The sequence below is a fragment of the Coptis chinensis genome, unplaced genomic scaffold (genome assembly GCF_015680905.1).
Source record: "Coptis chinensis isolate HL-2020 unplaced genomic scaffold, ASM1568090v1 utg2560_pilon_pilon, whole genome shotgun sequence".
NCBI classification, from domain to species: domain Eukaryota; kingdom Viridiplantae; phylum Streptophyta; class Magnoliopsida; order Ranunculales; family Ranunculaceae; genus Coptis; species Coptis chinensis.
The window spans coordinates 155,448-166,118 of NW_028238131.1; the positions used below are offsets into that span (position 1 = coordinate 155,448).

Consider the following 10,671-nt stretch of genomic DNA (forward strand, 5'->3'; position numbering starts at 1 on the left):
GTACTCCCTAGTTATGATATAGTTCATCATTCTCATCAGTAGACGAGTGGTTTTTAAGAAAAATATTAGCTTTAAGTATGAGCGAGTTGTTGGATATGATTGGTGATATATTATGATATGATGTATATAATTTCTTACGAAGGAATGTGAATATGGTTAGCATGATATGATGGATATGGTGGTGTGATATGAATATATGTTAGTTAACATTGGCGATATATTATACCAGATTATATATATTACCATGATGGTTTCTTGAGGAGAGTTAAATAGATGTATACTATAAATGATTCGCTTTGGGAATCTAACTTTTTATTTTATGTGTATGAGAAGTAGGACTTATTAACTTTTTTGTAGAGGCGTTGTCCTTTCCTAAGACGAAATTTTATTTGGGAAGAAACTGCACTTTTGAAAGGTAAAATTTGTGTATCAAACTCATATTTTAATAAGTTATCATATATGCATGTAATAAGTTGAATGTAAGTTGAAATTATATTGTGAGTTATTTTGGAAAGTTTTACCTCTTATAGCATGATGAATAAGACGTGTTATTTGAGATTTTTTTTGCCTTTTAAATGTATATTAGAAATGTTGAAATTTTATTTGGGAAAAAAAGATCTGCTTCAATTTTTGAGAATAATGACTGGAACTAACTTGTCTTCCAAGTTGAAATGATTGAATAATATATTTCTTTATTAAAATATACCAAAACTATTGCTATTTTATATTTAGTCATACCACCACCACCATGCTATTAAGACATCCACCACATACCAAAAAATTGATTTGTTGACGTTTTTGTTTTGTTTTTACCACCACGTGAGTGTATTATTGGAAACATAAATGGTGGACCAAAATCAATTGGATGAACAAAAGTAATTTGGAAAATTAAATATTGGAAATTTTTGGTTTAAGTTTTCCATCTATAGATGTCATGTATTTGTTTTTCTACTTTTTACAAGTGTTATTTTTTTTTTATAAATGTAATAAAACCCAAAAACAAATAGTTTATTTGTAGTTTAATAATGTGATAAAGAGTTGTTCATTTTAGTTTTCTTTTGATTTTAGTTTTTTGATATTGTGTTTTATAACATGTAATGAGTTTTGTTTAACTCCCGAAATGATTGAATATCATTGTTTTAAATATTTTATATAAATTTGGAATATTCTTGTCTGAGGGTATAAGCGTAATTGCCCAACAATTTCGAAATTCCGAGGGAAAAAAACAAAGGCTAGAATGATAGGGTAAAAAAAACATGTTCCCTAAAAATGCAAAACCACCATTACCGCTCACTAAACCTTCGTTCACTTCTCTGCTCCCGTTACACAACTCTCTCACTCCAACAAAACCCTGGTCCTTCATTCCCCGCCACGTCATCACCCACTTCATCTTTCTCACCTTGGTTTCCTATACTTCAAAACTCCATCACCCAACGCAACTTACCTCTTGGAAAATGCACACACGCTCGAATCATAAGATTTGGGGACTACTCAAATCGTTTTCTAACCAACAATCTTATAAACATGTATTCCAAGTGTGGGGTTTTAGATTACGCTCGAAAACTGTTTGACCAAAGTCCTAACAGAGACCTTGTGACGTGGAACTCAATTCTTGCTGGGTATGCTGTTTCTGCTGAAACTGATGATAGTAAAATATTTGATGGGTTTTGTTTGTTTCGAGGTTTAAGAAGGTGTGAAGAACTTTCGCCTACTCGGCTTACGTTAGCACCTGTTCTTAAGATGGCGTTGTTTTCGGGATGTATTTCAATATCTGAAGCTATACATTGTTATGCTGCTAAAGTTGGGTTGGACTTTGATGTGTTTATATCGGGGATTTTAGTTAATATTTACACGAAAGTAGGATGGGTTGAAAAGGCGAGGCGGTTGTTTGACGAGATGCCTGAAAAAGATGTTGTTATGTGGAATTTGATGCTTAAGGCGCACGTGCAGTCGGGTGCTTTTGATACTGAAGTTTTTAGGTTGTTTTCAGAATTTCATAGTAGTGGTCTTCGTCCGGATGATATTAGTGTGAATTGTGTTCTTCGTGAGTTATCTAAAGGAGTTGCGTCTGAGGAATTAAGTAAGAGTATTGATCAGGTTCGTGCTTATGCGGTCAAATTGAGTTTGTTAAATGATGTTAGGGATGTATTTAAGTGGAATAAAACAATGTCTGAGTACATCAATGCTGGTGAAAATCGAGCTGCTCTTGAATGTTTTTTGGAGATGACAAGATCAAATGTAGAATGTGATAAGGTGACATTTGTCATCGTTCTTAGTTCAGCAATGGGTACCAATGATTTGAAAGTTGGACAACAAATTCAATGTAGGGTGGTGAAATCTGGTTTTGATTTTGATATTTCTATTGCAAATAGTCTTATTAACATGTATGCAAAGATGGGGTGCTTGAATTATGCACGAGCAATTTTTAGCGAAATGGAAGAGTTAGATTTGATTTCTTGGAACTCGATGATATCTAGTTGTGTGCAAGGTGGTTTGGGGAAAGAATCACTAAATTTATTCTTGGACCTATTATGCGAAGGCCTAAGACCCGATCAATTTACGTTGGCTAGTGTTTTACGGGCTTGTTCATCTGTTCCCCACGGGTTCTACTTAGGTCGACAAGTTCATGTTCATGCAGTTAAATTGGGTTGCATAGGTGATGTATTTGTCTCAACAGCACTTATTGATGTTTATGGTAAGAGTGGAAGAATGGAAGAAGCAGAGCTTGTTTACAAGATAAGGGAGGGGTTTGATTTAGGATCGTGTAATGCAATGATGGCAGGGTACATAAATAATCAAGATAGTAGTAAGGCATTAAGTTTATTCTCTCTGATACACAAGGATGGTAAGAAGTCAAACCAATTCACATTGGCAACAGCAATTAATGCCTGTGGTTCTTCAGTTGTGTTGGAACAGGGTAAACAAATTCAAGCTCATGTGATCAAGCTTGGATTTGATTCTGATTTATGTGTAAGTAGTGGAATTTTAGACATGTACGTAAAATGTGGTGATATGAAAGGCGCATCTCTGCTTTTTGATGGTATTTGTGAGCCTGATGATGTTGTCTGGACAGCCATGATCTCTGGCTGTGTGGAGAATGGAGATGAAGACCATGCTCTCTGGCTCTACCATCAGATGAGACACTCAGGGATCCTACCTGATGAGTACACTTTTGCAACCCTGATCAAAGCCTGTTCATGTCTAACAGCATTTGAACAAGGGAAGCAAATCCACGCAAATGTGATCAAGTTGGAGTGCCTCTCAGATCCTTTTGTTGGAACTTCACTTATAGACATGTATGCAAAGTGTGGGAGCATATCTGAATCATACACGTTGTTTAAGAGAATGAATGTGACCAATATTGCCCTATGGAATGCCATGATGGTGGGTCTAGCACAGCATGGAAATGGTGAAGAAGCTCTAAATCTTTTAAGAGAGATGAGGATTCGAGGTGTTATACCTGATAAAATCAGTTTTATAGGCATACTCTCTGCTTGTAGCCACTCGGGATTAGTTTCTGAAGCTTATGGGCACTTCGACTCGATGTATAAAGATTACGGTATTGAGCCAGAGATTGAGCACTATTCTTGCCTTGTTGATGTGCTTGGTCGGGCAGGACTTCTCGAGGATGCAGAAAAGTTGATCTCGAATATGCCTTTTGCCCCTTCGACTTCAATGTATAGAGCTCTACTTGGTGCTTGTAGGGTTCAAAAAAATGCTGAAGTAGGAAAACGCATAGCCAGTCAGCTCTTGGCTCTTGATCCATTAGACCCTTCTGCTTATGTACTTATGTCAAATATATATGCTGCTGCCAACCAATGGAACCAGGTTGCTGATGCTAGGAAGATGATGAAGACAAGGAATGTGAAGAAAGACCCTGGGTATAGCTGGATTGATGTGAAGAACAAAGTACATTTGTTTGTGGTGGATGATAACTCCCATCCCCAGGCGGCTGCGGTAATCAGTAAGGTCGAGGAATTGATTGAAACAATAAAAAAGGAAGGATATGTTCCTGATACAGGATTTCTTGTTGCATGATGTGGAGAACGAGGATAAAGAACGTGCTCTGTATTACCACAGTGAGAAACTTGCAATAGCTTATGGGCTAATAAGTACTCCCCCATCCACAACAATAAGAGTAATAAAAAACCTTCGTGTTTGTGGGGATTGTCATAATGCAATCAAATATATATCGAGGACTGTCGAACGTGAAATAGTAGTGAGGGATGCAAATCGATTCCATTGCTTTAAGAAGGGAACGTGTTCATGTGGCGATTACTGGTAATGTTATACAGATATTTTTGCACTGAGTAGTTATCTGTACTGGCAAATCCATTCCAGTGACTTGATAGGGTCTATAAGACAATCTTTTTGTGTTCCTTACCCTTCATTTGGGTGAATTATCTTAGGTTTTATATATTCTCCACGTACACATACTCTCCTGTAGGTATGCCTAGTGGGTTGTGGGTTCACTGGGTTGCGATCTAATTTTTTAAACTTCGAAAGTCGAAATGTGAGAGTGATTTGTCAATGATGTTGACTTGTACCCTTGGGGGTTGTTTGTTTTTTTATTTTTATGCATTCAGCACCGCCGAAAACTAGTTTTCAGCATTCAGCGAAAGGTAAGTTGTTTGTTTTTATTGGAGTCTTCAGCATTCAAAGGTACCAAACCGACTTCAGCATTCCGCGTTTCTTTTCTCACTGAACGTTGAAGAAATAGTCACTCAAGTTAGGCTTCCACCTCTACCCTTCCTTAACTTGATAACTCCAACTCATCTTCTCCCACTTTTGGTTGTTGGCGCTATAATAACTAGGTACGTAAAAGTCGTGTTTTATTATTTTTTTCCAGCAAATATCGATTTCTCTATTATATTTATCTTTGATCCATTCTTAATATGTGTTGTGTGTACCATTTATATATCTGTTTGTTTTTGTGTTTTTGTTGTTCTTTTGATTGGCAAAGATGTTTGAATGCGTTGGAAACAATTCCTTCATTGTAATATGTATTGATTAATCAACATGTTTTGAATGATGCATATAGCTAGTATTGATTAATATGTGTTATTTATATAAGACTACCTAGCTAGTTAAGCATAGATCATAATGTAAAAAGCTTTACGTACTAAATGGGCAGATTATTGTATAAGACGACCGTCTGGTTTTTGTTTATGGTTTAGAAGATGATCACATCCTGTTATTGCTTGGAGATACTAGGATGGTGGTCTTAAAAGTTCAGAGGCATTGTGTCTACAAGGCAATGGTAGGCACACGATGTTCTAGTTGAATATAAGATGTGGAGAATATCCTTTTTGTTATAGGTTAAGAACCTTTAGAAAGTAACCAGGAAAGAGAACTGTCAAATCACTTCCTTCATAGTGGCGACCCCTCCGGTGGAGCAATTGATTCTGCGGGTGTCTGACAAACGTTAAAGTGAGAGGTGTAGAGACCAGCGTTAGAGTGAGTACCCTTAGCTGTCTGACAAACATAGCAGCCACGAATAGCGAATAAAAGCATTAGTCTCCTTAGGCATAGTAGGCCAATAGAAACGTTCTCTGAGTGAAGACATGGTTTTAGCTATGCCAAACTGTCCACTCAATGCTCCCGAATGTACTTCTGAAATAATGGTTTGATTAAATATAAGAATACAGAAGTACAACTACTTAGCACTTTCTAAATATCCCATATTTGTATGTTCCACTACAAGCATTCACTTCTGCTTATGCGCTTTCATAATCTGTAAGTAGTGAAGATAATTATATATGGCATTTATTTGATGAAGTCAAAATCAAATTGCTAATGGTAAGGTGCAGCATTTTTCCACAACTGCTCAATGTGTAAATGTGCTATTCACACCATGAATTCCAAGCAATATCCTCTAATCGTTTTTCAAGTAGGATTAGATGTCTAGATAAGGAGTCCCATAGGCTGTAGAGTCTATACTTTTGTTCTTGATTTAAGGTCAAGGTAAATTGTTAATGACAATGTAAATAGTATGTTATACCTGATCAGAAGGTGGTTTAACGAATAAAAATGTAACAGTAATTGTGAATGTAATCAAACTATAAGAAATATTGGGAAGTGCTCACACTAGTAATACTTATACCCATTGCCCCCTGGTGAGAAGCGCAATCAGCATAAATAGAAGCAAAGTCTGGGTCAGCGGCATATAAGGCGTGAAAGGAATCAAAATCAGGCACATGAGAACGCAGCATGACCAAGGCATGAATACAATACTTGTAATGTCATTTAACTTGGTATTCAGAGATTTTATGGATATATTTGTAATGTCATTTAACTTGGTATTCAGATTTTATGGATGACCTTATGGTTATTGAACTCCGGAGTTAAACAGAAAACTCGTGCGTAAAATCAACGCAACTTGTGCGTAAACACGATATTGATATCTTCTCTATTATAAACACTAGCAGTAATGTGATTTTTTCTGCACGGATTCATTATGGTATTTTGTTTTTTTTAATGCATAATATAAAAAGGAAATCAAAGGGAAGGAAGTAATAAGAGAAAAGAAATGGGTGATGGTTTGATTAGAGCAATGGTAGAAGCAATCCATGCTAGCCCATATCAAGCTGTTTTCTATTTATCTGGTGTTGCTTCTCAGGTTTCTTCTCTCTCTCTCTCTCTCATCATTTTTCTTATATAAATTTGTTACATTAAAACAGTCCCTTGGGCACCTCATGTCTGTACCTGGAGCTTCCAGTACAGTACTCGAAGCTGTTGTTCCTTATTCACGAATATCCATGTTGCAATTGCTAAACAAGGTATTACTTACTTATCAAACTATTATTCCCTCTAACATCTTTTTTCATAATTCTTTTCTTTTTTTCTATGTGTTTAGCTTCCTACACAATTTGCTTCTAAGCAAACTGCAGAGGATATGGCATTGTCAGCTTACAACCGCGCTCTCAAACTTTCTTCACCAGGTTTCTCAGTTCTAGGTGTGGGATTTACGGGTTCTTTGGCTAGCACACGTCCTAAACAAGGGGATCACAGGTATTATAAGTCACTAGTGATACTTTTAACAATATTGACGAGTAATGTTAATTGTCTAAGTGTGAATGCCTTTGACAAAAGTACAGTTATTTCTTAACAGTAGCTCACTAGAGAAGCATAACTAGGTGTGAAACCTTTTTTTTTAGACTGGCTGGATAATGTGTCTAGTTAACCGTATCGATGGAAAAAGTCAAGTGCCCAAGTTTTTACTTACTTTTTTTGGACTTTACTTTGTCAATTTGGGCAGTATAGGTTTTACTTGTCAACGAGAACATCTGACCGGCTCTGGGTATCTGGTGTTACCTTGTCAAAGGTATCCATTCAATTTGTGTTTGTGCATTTTGTCTCTCTTCGATGAATATCAGGATAACTAGATACTATTGTCAGGGTTTGCGAACTCGTGAACAAGAAGACACTGTTTCTAGTCGTTTCTTACTCAAGGTGTGTTTCAAATATCACTGAATGTTGATTTTGTAAAGTAACCTCTTGAATAAATTGTTTGTGGTGAAAATGCATTTCCTTGGAAGCCATTTAATTTCCCAAACTAATATAGGTGCTTTATATTCTTCCTCACATCTTTCCTCTGTACATATTCTGGTGTTTGTGGAATATTATTCGCTCAACATTGTAACCGCTTAGCCTAAAGTTAAGGTTCTTTTGATCAGTATAAATTGATACAGATCCACAACTTCTGAGGTTGTGGATATATTACGTGTCATGTAAAACTATAAACGTATGATTCCCTGATACTATATATATATATATATATATATATATTTTTTTTTTTTTTTTTTTTTTGATCTTATATCATTGGAGCTCTGATTCCTCATATTTTCAGAGGGACAATGATAATTCCATGACTTTGGTTCTTGAATTTTTTTAAAAAAAAACTAATAACTAGGTTCAGTATGCTGAGTACAATCACGCTATATTACATACTCATCATGCTGCTCTTAGATGGCCTCAAACTGAGTTAATTTTCAGCAGGATAAATCCTTCCCAAACGTTACGTATTCAATTGATTGTCCTTAAATTTATGTTTTGTTATGTCAATGTTGCCATATTTGCCTCTTGTTTCTCAATCACTGATTTTTGTATTTTGGTTATAGGCAGTTGGAGATGCGTGCAAAGTTTCAGCGACTTTTGTGTCGGAGCTTACTGAGACGGAAGTGCCTGATGAACGTGAAAAGCTGTTCAGTGAGGATGAGGAGTTACAACAGCTCATAGATGGCGAAATATGCATGAAAGTTTATCCATTTTCTAATGGTATTGATATTTGCCTCCTCAGATTAACTGAAATACATAAAAACAACATTCCATTTTGAATCTGTTATTTACTGATAAAAAGCATATATGCAGAAAGCCATGTTTCAACTTCAGAAAAAAAGATAATTCTATCTGGTTCATTCAATCCTTTACATGATGGTCACCTCAGACTCTTAGAAGTTGCTACGAGGTATGCTTTTTATCCAGTCAGTTTCTCTCTCTCTTTTAAAGGTATGCTATTTTCTGGGAATGAAAAAGTTCATAATCTTTGTGTACGTACTTAGGTCATTTAAGGGAATAATTTTTTATATGCTTTATGCATCTCAGAGAATACTTGGTTATTTTGCTTTGATGAGAATCGATATACGACTCTTTATCAATTTTTCTTTTTTGATGTAGTATCTGTGGTGACGGATATCCATGCTTCGAAATTTCAGCAATCAATGCAGACAAACCTCCATTGACAGTATCTCAAATTAAAGAACGCATCAAGCAATTTGAAAAAGTTGGTGAGCGCAGAGCTTCTCATCTATTTTTCCTATTCCGTTCCCACTTGCAAGCTTCTGTGATTTTAGGTTTCGACAGTTTTGGTCAGCCCTGAATTTTAAATGATCTTTGTTTACTTTTGTGAAAGTGGCTGTGGAAACTTGCACTGAGTAGTTATCCGTACTGGCAACTCCATTCCAGTGACTTGATAGGGTCTATAAGACAATCTTTTTGTGTTCCTTACCCTTCATTTGGGTGAATTATCTTAGGTTTTATATATTCTCCACGTACACATACTCTCCTGTAGGTATGCCTAGTGGGTTGTGGGTTCACTGGGTTGCGATCTAATTTTTTAAACTTCGAAAGTCGAAATGTGAGAGTGATTTGTCAATGATGTTGACTTGTACCCTTGGGGGTTGTTTGTATTCAGCGAAAGGTAAGTTGTTTGTTTTTATTGGAGTCTTCAGCATTCAAAGGTACCAAACCGACTTCATTCATTCAGCGTTTCTTTTTCTCAGCTGAGCGTTGAAGAAATAGTCACTCAAGTTAGGTTTCCACCTCTACCCTTCCATAACTTGATAACTCCAACTCATCTTCTCCCACTTTTGGTTGTTGGCGCTATAATAACTAGGTACGTAAAAGTCGTGTTTTATTATTTTTTTCCAGCAAATATCGATTTCTCTATTATATTTATCTTTGATCCATTCTTAATATGTGTTGTGTGTACCATTTATATATCTGTTTGTTTTTGTGTTTTTGTTGTTCTTTTGATTGGCAAAGATGTTTGAATGCGTTGGAAACAATTCCTTCATTGTAATATGTATTGATTAATCAACATGTTTTGAATGATGTATATAGCTAGTATTGATTAATATGTGTTATTTATATAAGACTACCTAGCTAGTTAAGCATAGATCATAATATAAAAAGCTTTACGTACTAAATGGGTAGATTATTGTATAAGACGACCTTCTGGTTTTTGTTTATAGTTTAGAAGATTATCACATCCTGTTATTGCTTGGAGATATTAGGATGGTGGTCTTAAAAGTTCAGAGGCATTGTGTCTACAAGGCAATGGTAGGCACACGATGTTCTAGTTGAATATAAGATGTGGAGAATATCTTTTTTGTTATAGGTTAAGAACCTTTAGAAAGTAACCAGGAAAGAGAACTGTTAGATCACTTCCTTTTTATAGGATTGCCCTAGCAAAGATAAAGAGGCATTCACTTACCATATTCTTCCAAGAAAAACGTCAGTTCATGAATAGGGTGGATTACCTGAAAAATAAAAAGCCAAGTTTATCAAGGTAATAATTAGCCAAAAAATTACTATCAAAGATATTCACTGTATCAAAATAAAAAATTGAAATTACCGACTAATTTATATTTTTTATATTCAAATTCTAATGTTTCATTTTGTTAAATTCTTATATCAATGAGCATGGATTACTAGAGGACGACAGCGAATGGGATGATGCTATGGAGGAAGCAAGCCATTGGCAACTTCCAAAATCTTTAAGACAATTGTTTGTCACTTTGATACTGTTTTGTGGGGTGACTTATCCTGATAAACTTTTTGAGAAACATCAAAAGCACCTCGGAGATGATATTTTGTTTCGATACAGAAAGAAAAACAATAATGAGAAGCTCCAACTAACTGAATACCAGATTAGAAATGAGACTCTCTGTGAAATTGAACAAATTATGGCTGAAAAAGGATTATCTCTCACAAACATTCCTGATTTCCCAAAATTTGATGTCTTCAAGGATCTCCACAGAAAACAGATTGATTGTTGAAGAATTAGACTACAACTGCAATGAGTTGCAAAAGGAATAAGAAATTCTTCAAAACGGAATGAATACTAAGCAGCGTGAGGTATTCAACTCTGTTACTGATGCAGTTTAGTCT

At 35.6% G+C, this 10,671-nt stretch overlaps 2 protein-coding genes across 2 annotated transcripts; both read left to right on the forward strand.

The window, feature by feature from the left end:
• Positions 1 to 1,195: 1,195 nt before the first annotated feature.
• LOC147473424 (pentatricopeptide repeat-containing protein At4g33170-like) lies at positions 1,196 to 4,366 on the forward strand. The gene is given in 2 exon segments (XM_086587469.1): positions 1,196 to 4,020; positions 4,022 to 4,366. Coding segments are annotated over 2 exon segments (3,015 nt in total). The 5' UTR covers positions 1,196 to 1,269; the 3' UTR covers positions 4,286 to 4,366.
• A 2,067-nt stretch (positions 4,367 to 6,433) lies between these two features.
• On the forward strand, positions 6,434 to 8,893 carry LOC147473425 (uncharacterized). The gene is made up of 8 exons (XM_086587470.1): positions 6,434 to 6,619; positions 6,681 to 6,779; positions 6,857 to 7,011; positions 7,264 to 7,324; positions 7,399 to 7,452; positions 8,121 to 8,277; positions 8,371 to 8,467; positions 8,677 to 8,893. Exons 1-8 carry the CDS (start codon positions 6,530 to 6,532, stop codon positions 8,876 to 8,878), a joined length of 915 nt encoding a protein of 304 aa, XP_086443596.1. The 5' UTR covers positions 6,434 to 6,529; the 3' UTR covers positions 8,879 to 8,893.
• The last annotated feature ends 1,778 nt before the right edge of the window (positions 8,894 to 10,671 follow it).